General features: G+C 49.1%; 6 protein-coding genes across 6 annotated transcripts; 4 read left to right on the top strand and 2 right to left on the bottom strand.

Annotated features, from left to right (window-relative positions):
- Positions 1 to 802: 802 nt before the first annotated feature.
- Positions 803 to 6185, top strand: EDB82DRAFT_550431 (uncharacterized protein; the record flags this gene model as incomplete). The annotated part of the gene is made up of 3 exons (XM_065609568.1): positions 803 to 848; positions 1054 to 1202; positions 1413 to 6185. The coding sequence occupies 3 exons, from the start codon at positions 803 to 805 to the stop codon at positions 5823 to 5825; spliced, it is 4608 nt and encodes a 1535-aa protein (XP_065465498.1). The 3' UTR covers positions 5826 to 6185.
- Positions 6186 to 6545: 360 nt separating this feature from the next.
- EDB82DRAFT_424052 (chitin synthase class II) lies at positions 6546 to 9726 on the bottom strand (the record flags this gene model as incomplete). The annotated part of the gene is made up of 2 exons (XM_025731037.2): positions 6546 to 7711; positions 7764 to 9726. 2 exons carry the CDS (start codon positions 9724 to 9726, stop codon positions 6546 to 6548), a joined length of 3129 nt encoding a protein of 1042 aa, XP_025590103.2.
- Positions 9727 to 11900: 2174 nt separating this feature from the next.
- EDB82DRAFT_40194 (uncharacterized protein) lies at positions 11901 to 15261 on the top strand. The gene is made up of 2 exons (XM_025731038.2): positions 11901 to 13335; positions 13385 to 15261. The coding sequence occupies exons 1-2, from the start codon at positions 12151 to 12153 to the stop codon at positions 15044 to 15046; spliced, it is 2847 nt and encodes a 948-aa protein (XP_025590104.1). The 5' UTR covers positions 11901 to 12150; the 3' UTR covers positions 15047 to 15261.
- A 246-nt stretch (positions 15262 to 15507) lies between these two features.
- Positions 15508 to 16423, top strand: EDB82DRAFT_520066 (Extradiol ring-cleavage dioxygenase, class III enzyme, subunit B; the record flags this gene model as incomplete). The annotated part of the gene is made up of 2 exons (XM_025731039.1): positions 15508 to 15550; positions 15603 to 16423. 2 exons carry the CDS (start codon positions 15508 to 15510, stop codon positions 16421 to 16423), a joined length of 864 nt encoding a protein of 287 aa, XP_025590105.1.
- Positions 16424 to 17014: 591 nt separating this feature from the next.
- Positions 17015 to 17918, top strand: EDB82DRAFT_520065 (class I glutamine amidotransferase-like protein; the record flags this gene model as incomplete). Its single annotated transcript, XM_025731040.1, has 2 exons — positions 17015 to 17336; positions 17386 to 17918. 2 exons carry the CDS (start codon positions 17015 to 17017, stop codon positions 17916 to 17918), a joined length of 855 nt encoding a protein of 284 aa, XP_025590106.1.
- A 2587-nt stretch (positions 17919 to 20505) lies between these two features.
- EDB82DRAFT_425309 (kinase-like domain-containing protein) lies at positions 20506 to 21975 on the bottom strand (the record flags this gene model as incomplete). Its single annotated transcript, XM_025731041.2, has 1 exon — positions 20506 to 21975. The coding sequence occupies one exon, from the start codon at positions 21973 to 21975 to the stop codon at positions 20506 to 20508; it is 1470 nt and encodes a 489-aa protein (XP_025590107.2).
- Positions 21976 to 23177: the final 1202 nt, after the last annotated feature.

Genomic DNA, 23177 nt, shown 5'->3' with positions numbered 1-23177 from the left:
CGATGTGTACCCCAGTACATATGTCCTGTCCAATGCCGGTGTTCGCGGGGTCAAGTTTATTGGTTGAACTTGTTACCTAAGGACAAATAAGCCAATTAGAGAAGATATCGAAGCAAATACAGAGTTCCTCATTCGTTATCGGTGGTCGCGGAGTAGTGCACAGGCCCCTGTTCCAGCGGAAGGCGCGACCCTGAGGACCAGAACGAGACAGTGAGCATGAGCCCCGCCGTCCGGGGCATAGCATCCCGCTAATCGATCACGCAATCGAGGGCGAGGATTCATACAAGCCAATCTGGTGGTCATTTGCGCTGTCTTTGGATGGAATTTGCTGCTTTTTTTCTTGCTAGCTACCTAATAATGGCGCGGGGAAAAAATCGGCGAGTGGGAAGAGAAAAATAAGACGTGCGAATGAGCAAAGCGCAAGCCGAGGGACCGGACACCAGACCAGACCAGACGAGGGGCGTCTTCTAAGAGACTAAAGGCAAAAGGCAGGGCGTGTCTCGTCTCTATTCGCTCCAGTTTACAAACTTCTCTTCTTTCCTTTTGGACGTTGAGAGAAAGAGGGAAGAAACCTTTTTTCTAATATCCATCATATCCTTTACAAAAGGAAGAAAACTACTCAAGACCCTGGATCCCGCTTTGAGCGAGTCCTGTCATTGAGATTTCTTTCCTTTCTCTCCATCTCTCTTATACATCCCCCCCTCCTCCACCTAAGCAGCTTGTCTGCTCTGTCTACGATAGAACAGTCCAAGCTCGATCATAATACCCCTACGAGATAAAGACGAAGAAGAGAAGGGACACAATGGACGCTGCTACACAGCACCAGGTCAAGACTCCTGAGGAGGCTGGTGAGTTTCTTCCCATGTTCGATTTCCAGGATGCAGTACAATACCGGAATGCTGCATGAGTCGGAGATATAACCTGCCATTCTGCAAAGAGATCGATCTCAACCGGCGCAACGGCGAGACTACAGTCCAGAATGAACAGGAATCTCAAACATTATTGAATTGAGTTTTGCGCAACGCTATCAGATCGCTAATGCTTTGTTCACAGTGGCTCGAATTGCCTACCTCTCCAGCGATGTCATTATCTCCGTCCAGCCTGCCATTGGCACCGATTCCGAGTTCTCCTCTCACCTGAACCGATACGCAGGTCGCAAGGATAGCAGCTTGGTCGCTCAGAGCGCTGATACAGTTCCTGAGGTGAGTTTGCTTCACGGCAATATGCCCCTCCCAAGAGCTCTCCGAAAAATCTCCGGCCTCTTTTGAGGGTTTTGTGTGAACCGGTGCCATATACACGCCAGCCAATAAAGGCAACGGTATATGGCAGCAATGAATATCTATATACAGATTTATCAGCAGAGCAATTGGGTGGTTGAACAGCGGAACGAGCAGAACTAATCATGACTCCAGGTCATTCCCGTTCGACACAACACCGATCCTCTTCTATCAGTGTACACTCCTACCCGAGCCGGCAAGCTCGTCTCAGTCACAACCACATCCACCATCCTCCTACCTTCTGTGTCACACCTATACAAGTTGGCCAACTACCCGGTTGTCCTGCACGTCTCTCTTCAGCCTCGAACATTCCCCGATTACTCTGTTATCACCGCCATTCGTAACTCGGGATTCACATTCGTTCAGTCCGAGACCCTTCAGGAGGCACAGGATTTGGCTTTGACTGCTCACGCTCTTGCCATCCGAACTGGCAAGGGTGTTATTCACTTCTTTGCTCCCTCCACATCAGCAAAGGATAAGCCTATTGGTGTCGAGGACGCTTCAGTCGTCCGCGACATTCTCGATATCGAGAGTGTCCGCCGATACCAGGCTGGCTCCGCTCCCTCTTCACAGACTGGAATCTACGCCGATGATGGTCACGTTGCCGTCTCTTCAGACCACGATACACCAGCTACAACTGGTGCCGCCAGTGGCAACCTTACTGTGCCTCCCAGTGCCAATGCCTCCAAGGCCCCCTCCGCCGGAACTTCAGTCAAGTCCAGCCAGGACAGCGAGTCCAGCACTCCTGTTGCGCCCTCATCGGTCGCCACAACAGTCGAGTCCGCCCCTCCTCAGGTCACTTCCGAGGACATCTACAAGTCCGCTGGACGTATCTGGGCCCAGCTCAAGACATCTGCTGGCCGAGAGTACAGCGCTTTCGAGTACTCTGGCCCTCCTGATGCCGAGAACTGCCTTTTCATCTTCGGCTCTGATGCCGGTGCTTTCGCTCAAGCAATTGATGAGGCCAACTCACAGGAGATCTTCGCCAACACCGCCATACTTACCCCTCGCCTCTACCGACCTTGGCTCGGTTCCAGACTTGTTGAGGCCATTCCTCGATCAGTTAAGCGCATCGCCGTGTTGGAGCAGATCCACCGCAAGACTACCAAGTGGGGTCCCCTCCTCATTGATGTCTTGACTTCCGTGAAGAGTGGTCCTGGTGGCGTTGAGGCTATTGTTGGCCACCAGCTTGGCTACATCGCCCCCGATGTTGTCGTCCAGGCCCTGCGTGGTGTTCTTCAGAACCTTACTGCTGAGAAGCCCATCCAAAACCTTGAGGTTGGAAAGAAGGAGGCTTGGAAGGAGCCCACTGGCTACGATCTCCAGGCTCCCCAGCTTGAGACTGCCTACACCAAGATTCTTGACCAGCTTTTCGGCCAGCGAGCTTACATTGCCAACGCTATCAAGTCATCTACTACTGGTCTCTCATCCACTGTCTCTGCTAGCCCAGAGTTTGGATTCGGTTCTCTTTTGGCCCGCAAGCAGCGTCGTGGCCAGTTTGTTTCTCAGGTCAAGGATGCTGCTACCAGCGGTAGCTTCACCACCGATGCCCCCAAGAGCTGGTTGGCACGATGGGCCATGAACGCTGATGATGCCTCCAAGTCGACTGAGATTGCCGACGATGTCATCGCTAGACTTGAGACTGACGGTTCTCCTCTGGCTGCCGAGCTCCTTTCTGCCAAGGGTCTTTTCCGAAAGGAGTCCCTTTGGTTGACTGGTTCTGATGCCTGGTCTTATGACCTGGGTAACTCTGGTGTTCACCACGTCCTTGCCTCGGGCGAGAACGTCAACATGCTCATCATCGACTCTACTCCTTACTCAGAGCGTGCTGCTGCTGATGCCAATCGCCGTAAGAAGGATATTGGTCTTTATGCCATGAACTTCGGCAACGTCTATGTTGCCTCCACCGCTGTCTACAGCTCCTACACTCAGGTTCTCCAGGCTCTTCTCGAGGCTGACAAGTTTGAGGGCCCCTCTGTCGTCCTCGCCTACCTTCCCTACTTCGGCGAGACTGACTCCCCTCTCACTGTTCTTCAGGAGACCAAGAAGGCCGTCGATACCGGATACTGGCCTCTGTACCGATGGAACCCTGAGAACGAGAAGAAGGGTGAGCCCAACTTCTCTCTCGACTCCGAGCTTATCAAGCAGGAGCTCAAGAAATTCCTTGCTCGCGACAACCAGCTCACTCAGCTTGCTGCCAAGGAGCCCAAGTTCGCTGCTGCTCTCGTCAAGGACTTTGGAAGCGAGGTCCGAGCCCAGCAGAAGAGAAAGGCCAAGGACGCCTACAACCAGCTCCTCGAGGGTCTTCTAGGCGCTCCTCTGACCATTCTATATGCTTCCGACAACGGAAACTCTACCACTTTGGCCAAGCGATTGGCTAGCCGCGGTCGCGCTCGTGGCCTGAAGACCACTGTCCTGGCTATGGAGGACTACCCTCTTGAGGATCTTCCTACTGAGGAGAACATTGTCTTCATCACTTCCACTGCTGGTCAGGGTGAGTTCCCCCAGAACGGTCTGCCTTTCTGGGATGCTATCAAGGACAACACCGATCTTGACCTCGCAGCCGTCAACTACTCTATCTTCGGTCTTGGTGATAGCCACTACTGGCCCCGAAAGGAGGACAAGATTTACTACAACAAGCCTGCCAAGGATCTTGACCGTGTCCTGACCAACCTGGGTGGTAAGCACCTGATTGACATTGGACTTGGTGACGATCAGGATCCCGACAGCTTCCAGACTGGTTACAAGGAGTGGGAGCCTAAGCTATGGACCGCCCTTGGCGTGGATAAAGTCGATGGCCTTCCTGATGAGCCCCCGCCAATCACCAACGAAGACATCAAGCTGGCTTCCAACTACCTCCGTGGTACTATTGTCGAGGGCCTTAACGATCCCTCTACTCTCGCTATCTCGGCCTCCGACCAGCAGCTTACCAAGTTCCACGGAACATACATGCAAGATGATCGTGATATCCGAGATGAGCGAAAGGCTCAGGGTCTCGAGCCCGCCTACTCTTTCATGATTCGATGCCGTCTGCCTGGTGGTATCTCAACTCCTCAGCAGTGGGTTCAGATGGACGACATTGCCAACGAGCTTGGTAACGAGACCATGAAGCTCACCACCCGACAAACCTTCCAGTTCCACGGTGTTGTCAAGAGCAAGCTCAAGCCCGCCATGCAGGCTATCAACCGCGCTCTCATGACCACCATTGCTGCTTGTGGTGACGTGAACCGTAACGTCATGTGCAGTTCGCTCCCCACTCAGTCCAAGTACCACCGTCAGGTTTTCGCCTGCTCTCAACTTATCAGCGATCATCTCTTGCCCTCAACCAGTGCCTACCATGAGATCTGGTTGACTGATGACGACAACAAGAAGACCCAAGTCGCTGGTGATGCCGTCCAGGACTTCGAGCCCCTCTACGGTCCTACCTACCTGCCCCGAAAGTTCAAGATCACCATTGCCATTCCTCCCCACAACGACACTGATGTGTATGCTCACGATATTGGTCTGATCGCCATCAAGGGTGAGGATGGTAACCTTGCTGGTTTCAACGTCCTTGCCGGTGGTGGTATGGGTGCTACTCACAACAACAAGAAGACATACCCTCAGACTGGTCGCATGTTCGGCTTCTGTAAGACTGAGGATGTCCACATCGTCTGTGAGAAGATCATGCTCGTCCAGCGTGACAACGGTGATCGCAAGAACCGAAAGCATGCCCGTCTCAAGTACACCATCGACGACATGACCGTGCCTGTCTTCCGCAGTAAGGTTGAGGAGCTCTGGGGCAAAAAGTTCGAGAACGAGAAGCCTTTCGAGTTCAAGAGCAACGTCGATACCTTTGGCTGGCAGAAGGATGAGAACGGCCTTAACCACTTCACCTTTTTCATCGAGAACGGCCGTATCGAGGATACCCCTGAGTTCCAGATGAAGACTGGTCTGCGCGAAATTGCCAAGTCCCTCAAGGGCGAGTCTGAGTTTCGTCTTACCGGTAACCAGCATCTCATCCTCAGCAACGTCGCCGACGAGGACCTCTCCGATGTCAAGGAGCTCATGAAGAAGTATAAGCTGGACAATGTTCAGTTCTCTGCTCTCCGTCTCAGCTCTTCTGCTTGTGTTGCTTTTCCCACTTGTGGTCTTGCCATGGCCGAGTCCGAGCGATACCTCCCTGTCCTCATTTCCAAGCTTGAGGGTTGCCTCGAGGAGAACGGTCTTCGCCAGGACTCTATCGTCATGCGTATGACTGGTTGCCCCAACGGTTGCGCTCGTCCTTGGTTGGCCGAGGTTGCTTTCGTCGGTAAGGCGTACGGTGCTTACAACATGTACCTGGGTGGTGGCTACCACGGCCAGCGCCTCAACAAGCTATATCGCCAGAGCATCAAGGAGGACGAGATTCTCGACATCATGAAGCCTCTCCTCAAGCGATACGCTCTCGAGCGAAACGAGGGCGAGCGCTTCGGTGACTTCTGCGTCCGCTCTGGTGTCATTGTTGCCACCACCGACGGCCAGAACTTCCACGACAACGTAAGTCAACTTGAACATCATCCGCTATAAAACACGAAAGCTAACTCTCAAATCCAGGTTGCCGATGAAGAAGAGGATGATGAATAAATCATGACATAAAAGACTCAACGAAAATTATGGTTATAGCATGGAACTGGAACGGAAAAAAGAAGAATGAAGGATCAATGTTGGGATGAACACTGATATCATTGCTTTGTTGTTTTTTGTTTTTATTTTGCATAGCTTGATGTTGTATTAACTTGGCCGGCGCAAACTGATAGGAACGCTTTTTATTCCATGTAGAAATACTCGCATTGACTCAATAGGCCTTTGCGTGAATCATCTAGATTGTTGAATTTCATAGAATTATTATTTCAACACTATATCAGAATCTTGTACATCTAAAACCATGCTTTGTCTTTCAAGACTTGTGATTATTCTAACATCGATCGTATTTTAACACTGGGTATACACATTCCTCCCACTATTTACATAAGTCTCATCTGCAGAAGACAGTTTCTTTCATATCCATTAAACAGAGCCTCCCATTCAAAACATTCGTTTCCTTAACAGTCATATCCGGTATCATATTCTTTCTCTCAAAAACTCATCTGCTATGTCGTTATACTCCCAGCCAAAACAGTTGGAACTGGTTCGTCGTTTTCCATGCAGGTAAAATGTCAATACGCCAAATTACGCCAATGCAGATGCCCATTTTTCTAAGTGCATAATAAGAAAGCACAACGCAAATAGTCAAACACGATGCGGACATCAACTGCGTAGGTTGCTTGACACACTGCTCATCTTGTCGCTGACTCTCTCCTTCACGCCGCCCAACCATCGAGGGGCCTTGAGAGTCAAACGCACTCTGCCTTCGATAATCATATTGATGACATTAAGGATGGCGAAAGTGGTGGAACCAACGGCACGGAAAACGGCAAGGGCGGCGACTGACCAGAGAAGGAAGCGCAAATAGTAGTTGTCGCCAATGCCTCTGGCACTGTAGATTTCAGACACAGCCATACCAAGGATACCGTTGCCGATCATCCAAGTGAGAACCAGGTAGGTTCGGACACTCTTGTAGTAATCTTCCTGCAGCTGAGAATCGCTTGGGGGAGACTCGGGGACCTCGAGACGATCGCGAAGGTTACGTAGAGCCTCATCGTATCCACTGTCGATATCGAGCTGTTCGCTAGGCATTTCCAGCTCGACAGTCTCACCCTTACCCACAGCACCACCAAGATCAGTCTTCATGACGTTGTCACCCTTGGTACCCCAGGTAACATCGTGAGTGTTGCAGAAGGCGTAGACTTGCAAGGTGCAAATGTAACTGGGAAGAAGGATAAAGTACTGCGCCGAAGATGTGATCATGTGCCATGGATCCAGATACATGATTGACATGATGAAATACATGCCGATCGTCGATAAGATGGATACAATCATGTTGGTAAAGACGTTGTCGCCCATCTTGATGTCGTCATCTTTCGAAGTGAGTTGGCGAATAATGATGTAGAATGTTGCAAACGTCGTGTACATCATGATAATACTATAAATAATCATACTGGCAAGGTACAGCTTCCTGGAACCTTGAGGTCGATTACCGAGCGATAGGATGAATTGCGTTGATATAAGGAGCACACATGAGTATCGCAGGATGTGAAAGATGACAGTAGCAATATTGTGCCCAAAGGGATCGATCTTGGGATCTGTCAAACCACCTGCGACGAAGTAGAAAGTGAGATAAAAGTTGGCCAGGGAGAAAAAGGTGAACATGAGCTGGATGAACTGGTACAGAAACTCCATGTGCAAGAGGATCTTGCGAGCGAAAGTATGATCTGTGAACCAAATCTGCTTGAAGTGGACGAGGGAGTAAACAGCAGCGAAGAAGGCACCGTTGAGCCATCGACGTCGCTGAGAGATGAACTCGGGAACAGTATCTGGTTTGCGTTAGCTGTGAAGTTGAGGTTGGCTTATATGGGGGTTTCTTACCAGGCACATCAGTTTCACCAGTACATCCCTTGACGTACTTGAGAACCCATCTTTCGTTACGTTTGGCTACCAACTCCCAACAGAGGATACGATCTTCAGCGAGATACATGTTGGCAGTGAAGACATCGGCATGTTGTCCGTGCAGAGTCTCACCCTTGAAGTATTGGCTGAGAGGACCGTGGCCAGTCTCGTCATTCTGAAGCGCGTGGTATCGATAGGCACTCAGAGCACCAGGCAAGACTGTAATGTAGCCAAAGACAGACTCCAGGGGCTTGTCAAGAATATTAGACATTTTGTACTCGAAGTTTTGAGACGCAACGAGAGGGTTGAGTAGGTTAACGCCGAATTTGCCCTTCATGGCTTTGATCTCTCCACAAGCGCCAGCGACGTTGGAGTCGGTATCGAAAGCCTTCCACAAATGGTACAGTGATGTGCCACTGGGACGGGTACCAACATCTAGCAATATGCAGACGTTGGGATTGAGAGCCTGGCCGAATGCGTTGAAGAACCAACGGTGCGAGTTGAGCTTACGCTGATTCTTTTCCTTGAGACAGAAAATCATCTGGCAGGGAACAATGCCCTTCTCGGCACCCTTGAATTTGAGATCGGAGTCGAGAGAGACCTGAGTTGTGTATTCGTAAACGTGAGCCTGCACAGCACGGTTGTTGACGAAGTTCTTTGCGATGCCGTGTTGGTAAACGCCCATAGCAGCAAGGGCATCCAGGGTACGAGGGTGAATCTTTTCACGACCGTCTGAAACAATGCAAACGACAATTTTCTGCCATCCAGTCTCACCCCAAGTACGGGAGCGCGTGCGAGAACAGAAATGTGAGATGTTCTTCATAACGGCGTGCATGGTTCGAGTGAAGCCGATCTCATCTTCGTTATACATGGTGACACATATAAACAGCTCAGTCTCTCTGATTGTCTTACCGAAGGTTTGTCGCAGTGTGTAGCCTCTTTCAACAAAGTCGTCAGGGTCACATGTGACAGCGGTATAACGCATGTGGGTGAACTCAACTTCACCACGTCGAGGTAAGAAACTGTACAGAATTGTCGGGATCTTACACTCCAACACCAGTTCACCGTTGATGAGCTGAACCTCTTTCCTTGCCATTTGAGGAGCACGAACACCTCTTCTTTCTTGGGCGCCGGTGGGGGCGGGACCATAGTGCTCAAACTTGTCGTAGTCATCGGGGTCGCCTTCGTTTAGTGTGTCTTGAGACTCTGCAGACATGTAAGAGCTGCGGTCAACCGGATGAGGCCGGGCGTCGCTCAGGTCAGATTCAGGGCCGAAAACATCGTCGTCCATAGGATCGTGCAAGGGGATAGAGACAGTCGCATCATCTGCGAATGGTGGAACGGCTTGTCTTGAGCTGTGGAAAAGAGGCGCAGGGGGGAGAGGTCGTCGCGGACTGCCGCCGTATCTCGATGAGGGTGTTCCAGGTCTGGGGCTTCCGTTCAAATCGGAGGGCTCATACATGTCATTGTTTGGGGGAGGTCTCGAGAGATCGGATCTGGTGAAGTCAGACATACGGGACGAGGGCGTCCATGGTCGCTGGGGAGAGCCATATTCTCGTGTATCATAGGACATGTAAGAACCTCCGCCTGGGGGACCCAACGACGGAGCATCGTCGAAGATGGAACCAGATCTTGATGAGCGGACGCTGGGTTGATAGTTGAGATTTCGAGGACTTCGGATACTGGGAATTTGGTCATGTGAGTTTGTGTTCTTTAAGCGACTGACTGGACGAGGAGGGACAGTTGGATTCGCCTCTAAGCCAAGGTGTTGATGTTCTTTGTGGACCCTACGTCTCTCGCTAATCCCCTCGGGAATCTCTGGTAGATCCGTAGGTAGATCTGCAAAGGCGACGTGGATGCTAGTTCTGTTCCTGTTCTGCAACTTTGCAGCTGGACCGCCATCAACTGGCCTGTTAGGCAACAGGGATTGAGATTCGGCCATAGAACGTGAGTATGAAGGAGGGTTGGGTAAAGGTTGTTCTTGCTGGTTTTGAATGTTCGCTCGAGTGTTATCTTGCTGACCAGGTTCAGGCTTGAAGGCCCGTTCTCCTGCTTCTGAAGACATGTCGAGATCTGCTTGTGAAGCAAATAATGGAAGAGGAAACTCTACTGGAGGGTTGAGAGGAGGAGGAGGAGTTAATTTTGAGGGTGAAGGGGAGGTCGAAGGAGAGTTTGAAGAGGCAGGGTGTGTGGGAGATGTCTGAATTGGAATAGGATTCTGGCTGGGTGATGAGGGTGGTACATACGTGTGAGGATGAGGGTCGTAGTGTTCCTCTGATGTCAACAGTCTCACAGCAGCGGGACTGTAACCTGTAGGCGTGTGGTGAAGGTCCTCGTCATCGTATGGCGGGAGGCTGTAGTCGGGTGGGCGCGACATATTCGGGTCCATTGTGTGTGTGAGGTTGGAATGCGGACACGGGTAGTTGATTGCGACAACTTGAACACGAGCCTGGTCGAACTATGGCAGAGTACAAAGCGAAGGATACCTTGTATCTCTACGGCCACTGCCGCTGAGAAAGATCCGAATCGCGTACTGAGCAGCTGCGAACGTCGGGCAAAATCAATGTTGATGGCGTCTTATTTGGGCGGTAGCTGGAACTTTGATATCAACGAGGCGTTGCTGTATGCAAAGTCAATGGTCGGTGTAGGTTTAGTGTGACCGCTCACGAGTTAAAGACAAAAGTCGCGAGGTTAAGAAACAAACAGAAACAAGAACGTTCCAAAGGAGGATACAATAAGAGAATGAATGTAAGATGTTCGGTTTAACTCCTTTTCTGAGACGTTGTCGTACAATAAATTCAACCAAGTCAGGTACGGAGTGAGCGGAGCTTTGATCTGGCAAGGCAAGTGCGGGTACGGGTATGGGTATGTACATAATTTGGTGGGGGAAGCTTAGCTGGCCGACCCAAACAAATTACGTCGTTCTGTTGGCACAGCAACAAAGCCATCTCGGACATTTGTCTCTAACCACACCCGCATTGTTTCAGTGACTGGGAGATGGAGGGCAATCAATTAAGTTATTTCTTGCATATCTTTAGTAAGTGGGGTTGTTCTTATTATCGCAAAGATACATTCTGACCCGACTCAGCCAAAATAATCAACATCTCTATAGCTTTCATATAGCAGAATAAAGTAGAATAAAACAACAACAGCTTTCCACTTGCCAAGTCTAGTTACTGTCACACGTAGGATTTGTTAATAACCCAGCAACAGATACTCAGCCTTCCATAACCTTGTACGGCGCTTACCATTTATTTCCAAGTGGATATTCAACGGTCTCGACCCTAGGTCTGTATGTACATAAATATAAATAACAAGCAATCATAAGACACAAACGAACGTTGTCCCGAGCTCACAAACCACTTTGTTCTCTTGGAAGGTTAATCAATTAACTCTACAACGCCACAAACATTCGTAAACAATAAACAATTAATCAACTTTGTTTTCCGTCTTGACAAGGAACAAAACTGGGAGGGTTTCCAAGTGGGACAGATGCTTGCTATACCCTGAAGCGAACACATTTAGCCACGAGGTCGGATCACGATCGAGAAATAACAACCGAGCGTGAACGGACCCGGCTATCAACTTACCCCAAACTTTAGTTTAAAGTGATCGCTTGACGTGCTTGCATTTAGTCGAGCAAGGGAACTTGATAGAAGTAACTGTGGTGGAACATGGGACTTTAACCTTTGAACCGTTTAGACGTGTAAACAAAGTGTATCAAGCTTCCTGGGGTCTGACAGACCACATAGAACAGCTAGAAATAGTTTGTTATTGTTTGCCTTCGTTCCAGCTTCACCACTGCTACTATAATGCTGTCTCTCCTGCCTGTACGTCTATGGTTCTATCATTCAAGTTGGCCATAGCCATAGCCATGGCCATACTTTACACCATGATACCGATATCTCTCAGTCCCATGCTATTTCCTCCAGTGTGGGCAAATCAGAAACACTAGTTCACTTCTAAACTGCCATCACTCTCTCACTTTAACTATTTAGCTGAATGAACATTGAATAGCAGATCACCACTTGTTATCTGACTCCAAACGAAGCTCAAATACAAAAGTTCCAGTGATGGACGTTCTGCCCGCCCATTTACAGCAGGTGCAAGAGCTATGAACCCCCTGGCAGCTACTGCATTCCCCGCTACAGATAGCTCGCCATAGTGGAGACCAATCACTGTAAGCCGGGCTAGGTAGCTTCCGCCGCTCTTTACCTGATTGAATATCCGAGACATCCAGGAACTCTTATCAATGAGGAGCTGGTGATCTTCATTCCGAAGCTCATATCTCCTCTTTCCTCTTACATCTACTGTTCAAGAAATATTAGCCATTGAATATTGTGAAGCTTCAAGCAAAGAAGCGACAATGGATGAAAAGGCTCAACTTCCGCCTTATAGCTCCATCTCGCTGCCAGCGCCCGTTGGCCAACAGCAACAGAGGAGCAGGCGATCGTTGCGTCGTTCACGTGCCATCAGACTCTTTGCTTTGGCATGTCTTGGATTCATCGTCTTTGCTCAATGGCGACAAATTTCACCGCGAAAGGGAACCACTTTATCTGTCCAGAAATTAAATGAGGACCTGCAGACGTGCAAGAAGTTCCATGTCAAGCCCCAGGACCCCGCTGGTCTTGGACGAGATAAGAATGCCCGTTATATCGATGGTGGCAAGCCAACTCTGATCAAGAACGCTACTATCTGGATTGGAGAGCCTGCCGAGGGAACTAGTCAAGAGGATGCGCGTTCTGGAAAGGGCTGGGAGTGGGTGCAGGGTGATGTCTTTCTAGAGAAGGGTCTCATTCAACGTGTCGAGAAAGATATTAAGACTGATTCCTTGCCCGACAACACTGTTGTATACGAGGCCTATGGTCGCCGATTAACGAGCGGTGTTGTCGATACGCATAGTCATGCTGGCGTGTACCCGCTACCTTCTCTCAATGGTAACTCTGATGGCAATGAGATGTCAGACAACATCACACCCTGGGCCCGCGCCATCGACTCGCTTCTTCCCTTGGATCCTCAAATCGAGGTCATCAAATCAGGCGGTGTTACGACTTCACTCATCCTACCAGGCTCCGGTAACAACATTGGCGGAGAAGCCTATCTCATCAAGCATGCTGTCGGCAAACCAGATGGCCGCAAAGAAATCAGCGCCCAGGACTTACTGGCCGACCCTGATCGCAACTGGCGGTACATGAAAATGGCTTGCGGTGAGAATGCCAAGAATGTTCATGGCCGCGTTGGAAACAGACCTTTCAGCCGTATGGGTGAAAGCTACGAATTCCGACATGCTTTTGAGCAGGCCAGAGACCTGATTCAGAAGCAGGATGACTGGTGTGCCAAGGCTGAGTCCCAAGGCGTTGAGTCTCTGGATGAGTATCTTCCTGGCGAGATTGCTTGGGAATCTCTGACCGCTGCTCTCCGTGGCCAGGTCCATATCAACACGCATTGTTATACTATTCCTGACCTAGAGGCCATGGTTGACCATACCAATGAGTTTAAATTCGCTGTTCGAGCTTTCCACCATGCCCATCAGACGTACCTAGTCCCAGAGGTCAGTCTTTTACATAAACGTCTTTGACTTGCACTGACAGTCATTCTAGATTCTGAAGAGGACCTGGGGAGGACGCGCTCCTGCGTCAGCTCTCTTCGCTGACAACATGTTTTACAAGACTGAAGCCTATATCGGCTCCGAGTACGCTGGCAAGATCCTCAATGAAAACAACCTCACAGTCGTATACGTCAGTGATAACCCTGTCATCAATGCGCAGCACGTCCTCTTTGAAGCAGCCAAGGGACACCATTACGGTCTTCCATATCACGTTGCCATGGCTAGTGTCACATCTGCGCCCGCCGAGCTGCTTGGTATGGGCAAGCGACTGGGCAAGGTCAAGCCTGGCTTCGATGCCGATGTTGTTGTCTGGGATAGCGACCCTCTCAGTGTTGGCGCAGCTCCTGTTCAGGTCTGGATTGACGGAACAGCTCAGTTTGAAAGCCCCATCGAGCTGTCTAAGCAACATGAATCTTCTGTAGCCATCGAGAAGCCTGCCGAAATTGTAGAGGAGCCAAGCAAGCTTGATAACGTCCTCTTCACTGGTGTCACCAAGGTGCTTCTCGAAGATGGCAAGACTTACGAATCTCAGGGTCAGCCTGTCAACGTGGTTGTCTCCAAGGGCAAAATCTCTTGCATTGGCAACTGTGACTCCGAGTTCGATGCTGCGATCGCAACTGATGCAAAGACCATTGCTCTCAAAAATGGTTACTTGACGCGAGCTTTCACAGCTGTGGGCGGTACCTTGGGTCTCAGCGAGATCGAAGCCGAGGATGTGACCAACAATGGACCCAACCCGCTAGTCTTCTCCAGGGCCATTGACGGACTTGCACTGGATTCCAAGAAGTTGCACGTTGCAGCTCGCTATGGTGTCACCAGGGCCATCTCAGCTCCCGTTTTTGTGGGTGGTGCAACTCACTTTGGCACCAGTGTTGGCTTTTCGACTTCAGCATTGACTAGTATCGAAGAAGGGGCTGTATTTGCTCCTGATCTGGCAGTTCACTACACTCTGGATATCAGTATCAGGGGTACAACTAGCTACTCGGCCGCCTTTGGTGGACTGAGAAACAAGTTACTGACGGCTGCAACCTCCACTCAGCCTGTTGTTAACCCATTTTCAGAAGAAGCCTATCTCAAGAAGGTGGTGAATGGTGAGCGAGTCCTGGCCCTTACGATCAACAGTGCAGATGGGATTTCGACAGCTCTTCGAATCAAGTCTGAGATTGAAGGTTTACTCGAGACTTCCAACGTGGCTCAGCGCCTCAAGGTGGCCATCATCGGTGGTGCTGAGTCCCACATGGTGGCTAAGGAGCTTGGAGAGGCCGGCGTTGGTGTTATCCTGTCGCCTTTGCAGTCGACCGGTGATAGCTGGGACTCACGTCGTGTACTCACTGGCGCGCCACTTACAAATGGCACAGTTGCCGATGCACTTCTTGATGCAGGCGTGACAGTGGCAATTGGACTCCATGAGGACTGGGAGCTGCGTGATCTTGGCTTCGCTGCTGGAACTGCTTACAAGAACGGAGGTGGGCGGTTGGATGAGAAGGAGGCAATTGATCTTGTTAGTACAAATATCTACAAGATCCTTGGAGCAGACGAAACGGCGACAAAGGATTCTGGACATTTCATGGTAACAGAAGGAAGTCCTCTTGAGATTGGATCGCGGCTCAAGGCGGTTGGTCATGGAAGGGACCGAGTATCTGTGTTTATCTAGTCAAGCATGTACTTGTTAGAGCATCCCATAAATTAGATTGGACTATTTGTTTGTCTGGATAACTCTGTTTGTCTTCCGCGCGCGAGATTGATTATCATGACAAGTCAGTCTTGTCGGCACGGGAGAGCCGAAGTTCGGATTACAAATGGAGTGCGGGAGAACAAGTGGAGCATCGCGCGCGGGTAATGACCAAGTATGGTTCTATTCGTCGAATGCAATGAAGTCTCGGAAGTTAACAACGGGAACCGGAAATGGTTCCACAAGCCATGATGGCCCAGTACTGACCTTATCATGACCGTGGAGGATAAATAGCTTCCTAGGCCCCGCCATGATGGGAGAGAGCTGAGGTCAAGAAAGAGTCAACAGACAAGTAGCACATGTTGAGACATACTGGCATCGCATCAAGAATTATTTCAAAAACAACATTCAAATCATCATTCTCTCAGTCGCATACACCTACAATGTCAAAGGTCGCTCCCGTAATTGCGCTATCCCACGGTGGTGGTAAGTTAGCAACTCTACATACTTCAAACATGATGATGGCTAACTTGATCAGGTCCTATGCCTATCTTGGGCGATCCTAAGCATAAAGATATCGTCTACTCCCTCAAGAACCGTGTACCCAAGATCCTCAAGCTTGGTACCCCAGATCAACCCCGAGCCATCATCCTAGTCACAGCCCACTGGTCCACCGACAAACCCACCATCTCGTCAGGCGCATCTCATAAACTCCTCTACGATTATTACGGTTTCCCCAAAGAGTCTTATGCTCTCAAGTACCCCGCGCCAGGCCATCCAGAAATTGCACACGAGATTGCCGATGCGCTCAAGGCAGAAGGTTTAACGCCTGAGCTGGATGACGAGCGGGGATGGGACCATGGCGTCTTCATCCCGCTGCTGCTCGTCAACCCCAAAGCCGACATCCCCGTGATCCAAGTCTCGGTTCTCGAATCCGAGGATCCAGAAGAGCATCTTCGCATGGGCGCAGCACTGGGTAAACTGCGCGCTAAAAACATTGCCGTCATTGGGTCGGGCTTTGCAAGCTTTCATAACATCCGCGCCATGATGATGCTTGGTGGTTCGGGGCCCGAACAGCAGAAGCAGTTCCGGGTTTTATCTGACGAGTGGAGCAGCGTGCTGTCAGACGCGGCAATGAAGAAGGAAAAGGAGGAGAGATGGAAAGCGCTCAAGGGTTGGAGGGCGTTTCCGTATGCCGACATGATGCATCCTCCGAGAGGAGGAGAGCACTTTATGCCATTGCTTGTGTGTGCGGGTGCGGCTGGAGACGGGGAAGAGACAATGAAGTATAGTGATGAGTATGTTGGAGTTGAGATTAGTACATTTTACTGGGGATCTGAAGAGGTTAGCAGGTTGTAAGTAAGTAAAGTTGTATGTATGCTTCTTTTTAGGGTGGTGTGGGTTTTCCCCCTCATGTTATCATCCATCCTCTCGATTGGTAAATCCATCTCTTTCCTATTGGAACAAAACATCCTTGTAATGATCCCCTGATTTACAGGAACAATAAGAACAATTACCGGTATAAACATGATTCATTCTGTGACAGAAAGTCAAGCCCACTAATTCCTTGACCCGCTGCCGTCATCACGGTCTTGGCTTTTCAATACTTTACTCTAGTTTGCCTTTGGACAAGAGACTTCGCTGACGTCAAAGATGGAAAAACGGCCATAAAAACATTTCGCCAAGATCCAATAAAGAAGCTGCATATGATGTCTTTGGGAATACATCTTACCTATTAAAATACTGTAAAAAATGTTCAGAACCTGTATTCGTTCTTGCCGTTTAAATAGATCAACCGTTGCCTGGCAGCTTCCTCTTTCCACTGCAACTACCATTCCACCTGCACCTTCCAGAACTTATACTACTACCACATCTCGTCGTCAACCATTTCTGCCCTTTTCTTCACCTTTACTCTCAACACCAAAGAAATTCTACACTACAGCAAGCAGCATGGGTCAGCATTACAAGCCAACAATCGACTCTCATGTCGTCAAGGTCTTTGTTCTCGAGACCGATACTCCCCATCCAAACACCCAAACAGAGCGCGGCTCTTTTGGTGAGATTCTACACCACCACTTCTCTGTTGCAGGTAAGGAGCATCACCCTCCTCTAGGCGTTGAAACAGAGCAAGTCTTTGTTGTCACGGAAGAGGGTGGTCGCATGCCAAAGGTCGAGGAATTTGACGATTACGATGGTCTACTTATTACGGGGAGCATGTATGACGCCCACGGCGACAACCCTTGGATTCACGAGTTGCTCGATCTTTTGAAGCGTAAGTACTACCAATTGACATTTAAACACAATGCTTATTTATGTACTAGAATTATGGACAAAACGCCCCGACTTTCACTTCACTGGTGTCTGCTTTGGCCACCAGGTCCTCTCACGCCTTTTGGGTGGAAAGGTTGGCCCTTCACCCTCAAACGACTGGGAGCTAGGCCACAACGCCATCACTCTCACACCCGTTGGCAAGCGCCTTTTCCGAACCCATGACGACAAAGTCTACCTTCACCAAATGCATCAAGATCAAGTACTTGAGGGCCCCTCCATCGAGTCATCCAACGGTCTTCTCCCACCCGACACAGATATCCACATCTGGGGCAAGAGTGACCACACTCCCATTCAGGGTCTGTACATTCCCAACAGATTATTCACTACACAAGCACACTTGGCTTTTGACGAGGACATGGTCAAGAGACAGATTCAGATGCGGGTTGACAGCGGAGGAATCAAGGATCTCGAGCATGCCGATCGGGCGGCTGAGACGGCTGATTTGGAACATGATGGAGATATGGTTGCTTCAGCGATTCTAAGATTGTTCAAGTACGATGATGATGGTATGAAGTGGGACTAAGCTATGTAGATCTTGCTCATAAGGGGCCTATCTAATCAGAATTCTTCCTATTTCAGACACAATGACCAGCTTTCTTCTTTTATCTGTTCTTAGATGGTCCTAGGATAATTTCCTCCAGACTTTTGTTGCTTGTTCATCTTCACGGCGGAGCCAAATGATGTCGCTCGATTCGGTTGAGATACTACGATACATCTCATCAGGTGCTATCTAGGGAATAATATGGCATGAAAATGTCTTTGTCAACACTCGAAGTCGTCACTGCGTGCTGTTGTTGGATTGACACGGGTGAATTGGTGAATGGAAACACTGGTATGAGTGAGGTCCTGCTAAAGAAGAGTCAGTGACATGTTGTAGGTCAACTCTAGAACACTTACCACCATGCTTTTTTTTTTTTCCGTATGTTTAGAATTACCGGGCCCATAGCCGCACGAAATTCTAGACATAAAAGAAGTAACTTTCTATAGCCCGTCAACGGGTTATGGAGTGATGGCTTGGTGGTGTTCGCTTTACCAGAAATTCGCTCGAATAGTGCGAGACCATTATGGATAGCTTCTTGCACAAAGCTCGATCATCACCCACAACTTGGAGCCCAAATAGCAGAGGTTGAATGACCGAAGTCCATTGTCCTCAATGTGGAAATCAGTCACTCCGCCGGAGCCGACGATGTGATAATACACCTTGGTGTAGTCGGCAATCCGAAGCAACTCCAGGCTGCCTTTCTGAATGGCATGTCGTCTTCTCCATTCTGAGCTTGTGATATACTTGAGTGAATATCATCTAAAAGTGTGACAATAGTCTACCCTTTCGGTAAAGATGTCGTAGTCTGTTGTACCTAGCAGTATCGTTTCTAACAATTCAGCGAACATTGGGCTGGAACGAATGTGACGAGGTTTGGCTGCCTTTTTGGTGTTTGGTACCGTTTGCATATAATCATGGTTGGAATTTCGTCCGTTGGTATAATAGATGCCGGTCTAGGGGGAGCTTGCATATGGAAGTATCTCAATCCTCCTATGTTGTCGGGTTCGGCTTGTCTCGTCAAAGACGCGGCGGCGGTAGACTCCAAAATTGATTCGACCACGGTTCTGCCAGGTTTATACCCTGGATAGTTAACATGGCGCAAATCGTGTGGTGTCGTTGTAGACGCCGATGCTACTGGCCACCACCAACAACCCTCTATCCGATGACGCGGGGCCTCTTCTATGACCTTCCCTCTTAACAAGAGCGGGAGTGGAGTGGCATTGATGGCAGGACGGTGCGCGACAGCACCAGAGACAATTGATTCGGGTGGCCTGGGTCTAGCCCGGGGAACAGTGAGTTGGACGAGAGAGACTCTAGATCGGCTGAGTCTGGTAGAGGGCCGTAGGGAATGTTTAATGAGTTGAATGAAGTTGGACCGGAGGACAGCTATGGGGGAGAGGGCAGATATAGCGTGCCTTAAAGCGTCGCTTTCACTCCTACCCATCAGCATTCTCCTTTGCCTGTCGGTTGTCACTTATTGAGTGATTTGCCAGTATGCGTACGCAAGAGGTAAGGGTAGGCAACAAGGAATGCTACTTGAAGGTGTGCTGGGCATGTCTCTTGAGCTCAGTCAACGACCGTTTTGTGTATGTTGAGATAATGTTGAACCTGCGGCCCCTGTTTCTTCATTCCACATTGTACTTTTCCAATATAGCTACCATAGCATTAGCAAGCATCAAGTAGCATTGCTAAATCTACTCACAGTCCGATAAGGTTACTGTTAACTTACTTCTCAACCTGGTAAATTACCAGTTAAACCCCTCGCTTGTTAACAACATCTACCCGTTCAGAAAGGTAGTCAGACTCCGTCCGTGACGAGCTGCTGCTCCAACTTGGAAGACTTACAGGCTAGATTAGGTAGGGAAGTGTGTTTGCTGTGAGCTTTGTTTCTTTTGGTCGGCCGAGTTGAAAAAAAAGTTGCGCAGTTGCTACCTCGTCTCGTCACTCGATCACATCGACTGCTTGATTGTGACGTATACCTCTCTCAAGAACTTGTCTTGCGAGCCAGAGGTTTAAGGAGCTGTTTCAAGTATTTGCATGCCCACTGTTCTGGGAAAGAATATAGTATAGCATCATGTATATAGAGAAGGGCAAGAGGGTTCGGAAAAGATAAAGTGATGATGAATGACAGTGACAGAATGTCCGGGATGTTATGGGCTCTTTATATTTGAAATTCAGGACGGTAGAAGCCTAGCTGACATAATCTTTGGTTTCCTCTTTGTTGGTAGTATTAAACAACCATTATATAATGTGACGTGAGTTTGTCTGTTTGGGACTGGCACATAACCTTGTGATATCCTGCTTGCCTCTGCTTCTGCATGTGCTTTCCCATATTACACGTAGAAATAACCAGCAATCTTGACAAAGTCTAAACAACATAGCAGGCATGGCCTATCGGAATTGCAAGAGTCCCCGCGGGTATTTATATCACATGTAGTTTATGTCCAACAATGCAAGCATATATCATAAATTGCTATTACTAAATTTTGATTACCGTAACCCATAAAACATCGCTTTTTACCCAAACTCGCTAATTCAAAAGTACCAATCCTATTTGTGAAAACGTCAATTATGAAGCCGCAAGCTTTCTCAGCTCCGGCAAAGCCCACTGCTTCATCCATTTTGACTCCATAAGCTCCTTAGCTGAGACTCTCTCCTCGGGACGGAATGTCATCATTGTCTTCATCATATCGATGAAAGCATCCTTTTCATCCTTGGACATGGGCTTCATGCCACTTTCCCTGCGACCTTGTTGAACACAACGCTCGAAGCGGGATTCCCATGTGCAACCATTGGATTGGGTTGGTGTTTCGGAATCTTCCGCCGAGACGTCTTCGATCCAGTACTCTGAGCGCTTGGAGCTGTATGCGGACCACTCTTCTGGGATTTCGCCAAGAAGGTCGGTTTGGTCCTGCAGGATGTCATCTTCGGAGAGAGTCCAGGCGTCGAAGAGGGGACGCTGGCCAACGACGTTCCAGAGGAGACAGCCTAGACTCCAGATGTCGGAACTGAAGGATAGGGATGGGCAGATATCCGGGAATTGAGTTTCAGGAGCTCTGTAGCGGATGGGTGCGTTGGAGTACTGTCGCTTCTCTTGGCTGGGGAGGAACGATTCGCCAAAGTCGCCGAGGAGAATCTTTGCATCCGCCAGAGCGACATGTTCACTCTTCTGGCCTAACCAGATTGGCAGTACAGCATTTCGTGGAGCGTTGTCATCGAGAGGAAGACCATCAAGTCTTGTCACGGGCACTGTTGTAGGGTGACTATGTCTCTCATGGAGTTGATCCGGGGACAAGCATCTAATTCGTTCAGGAAGCTGCAGCAGGATGTTGTCGAGATGGAGGTCACCGTGCACCACGCCACCTTCATGAAGATAGGCAACGGATTGAACGACCTGAGCGGCAATGGCTCGGGCTGTTCGTGGCTGGAAGAGTTTTGAGAATGACGCATCCTTTGCGAGTCTCAAAGACATCATAGCCGGATCATTAACCAAGCATGTATGCCTACCATTGGGTCCGTCGAAGTGGAAGTTGTCAGTGATATGGCGAATGTAAGATCTTCCGGGGTGTTTCTTTCCAGCTTTGGCCTCTAGTTGTTGAAGAACATCTACCTCTGTTGAATCCTCTCCAAAGTCAGCCAGCACAATTTTCAGCGCGGCATACTTTTGTTTCAAGATATCCCACGAGAGCCAGACAGTGGAGTAACCGCCATGGCCCAACTTGTTGAGGATGAGATAGCGGTTATTTATAGTCTCACCCAGGGTGGCGGGGTGAAAGCCTCCGTGGCAGTACTGCTCTAGGTTCTCGACATGTTCGATGTAGTTGTAGTTGTATCCCATGTTGATGAGTCTAGTGTTGTGATCCTCCATCATCATAGGCGGTGGAGGAGGAGTTTGTGTCGTTTGAGCGGTGACGGTGGCCAAGCTGCGAGTAGCAGTTTTTGGGGACATGACAGGATTAAAACGAAAGGACCTCTTCTTAGCTTCCGACATGAGAGTCAGGGAAGGCCGCCGTAGCGAATTGAAACTACAAGTGGCCATTTTTTTGGATTTTGGTGGTTGTGTTTTGTCTATTATCGTCTTCTTTCGGCAAAGGTATTTTGTGTTTCCATTTGTGGTTTTGAAGAATGGGCCATTCCGGTGTGTTTTACAACGAGTTGTATATGTGTAGTCGGTATAGGTGAGAGTAGGTAAAAGTAACTGATCAATTTGTTAGGTGAGTATGTGAGTGAGTATCAAAGAGCAGGACAAGAAATGAATTGGGTGGAATAATCTGAGTTTATATGAGTAACATGGAGAGACCGAAATCCGGGGTAAGAAGGAACTAATTGTTACTCATAGCTTGTTCTCGGTTCAAGGGAAGTGGATATCATCAACTAGACTAGGTAGTCTAACCTCAGGCACAAATTCGGACATGTTCCGAATCCGACACACTCACTTTCAATGCATCAATTTTTAGTCTATCCCAGTTTCAATTCCTTGCCCGCGGGAGTTGACGGGAGTGAAACATGGAACTAAGGAAAAGTCTACACGTCGTGTGACTTGATACAGAAGCAATGACATTTTGATGCTGTTTCTACAGGGACAGACTGACAGACCATCATGATAATATCAAGACCAAAATGTCTTATCTCTCTATACGGTCAGGAGGTACTGTTCAGGAACTCACTGATTCTTATCTTGTGCCTGATAGATAAACATCATGATGCCGGGTCTGGCCCATCAATCATATCAAGCTATTCAAGTATCCACACTCCAGATCAAGTAAACACCAACTTTCAAAATCTGGGGTAACTTATCTTGAGACATTCTTATCAAGTCCTTGGCATATTCAGGTACTTGCTTGTCTGCTGATTACCTACCTATCTTGCATGATTAGACAAGGCACCGTTTTATATCCGTATCTCTCAAACACTTGCAGGCTCTCTCAGGTGGTCAGCATGAATCGACGAAATGTCGGTCAAGCCCTCACAACAGCACATGTCCAGCATGACTCTCAATTCGTGGAACATCCCAAAATATCCAGTTTTCCCCTTTGTTCTATCCCAGGTATAGCGAGGATTTGTTACACTTTAGAAACCGCTTTCCCCGTCTCAAGGCGCCGGTCACGAGACCTGTATCTCTTCACTCTATACTACTTACGCATAGACTTCAACCCGGCCGAGACGCCAAAACACACACCCCTTCCCCTTCAACCGAGCCATTCATCCATCCAAGTGGATATGACCAAAAACACGATTTGC

The sequence above is a fragment of the Fusarium venenatum genome, assembly GCF_020744135.1.
Source record: "Fusarium venenatum strain MPI-CAGE-CH-0201 chromosome Unknown EDB82scaffold_1, whole genome shotgun sequence".
Taxonomy (NCBI): Eukaryota; Fungi; Ascomycota; class Sordariomycetes; order Hypocreales; family Nectriaceae; genus Fusarium; species Fusarium venenatum.
The sequence above is the reverse complement of the archived record's forward strand: the minus strand, read 5'-3'. Positions and strand labels throughout refer to the sequence as shown.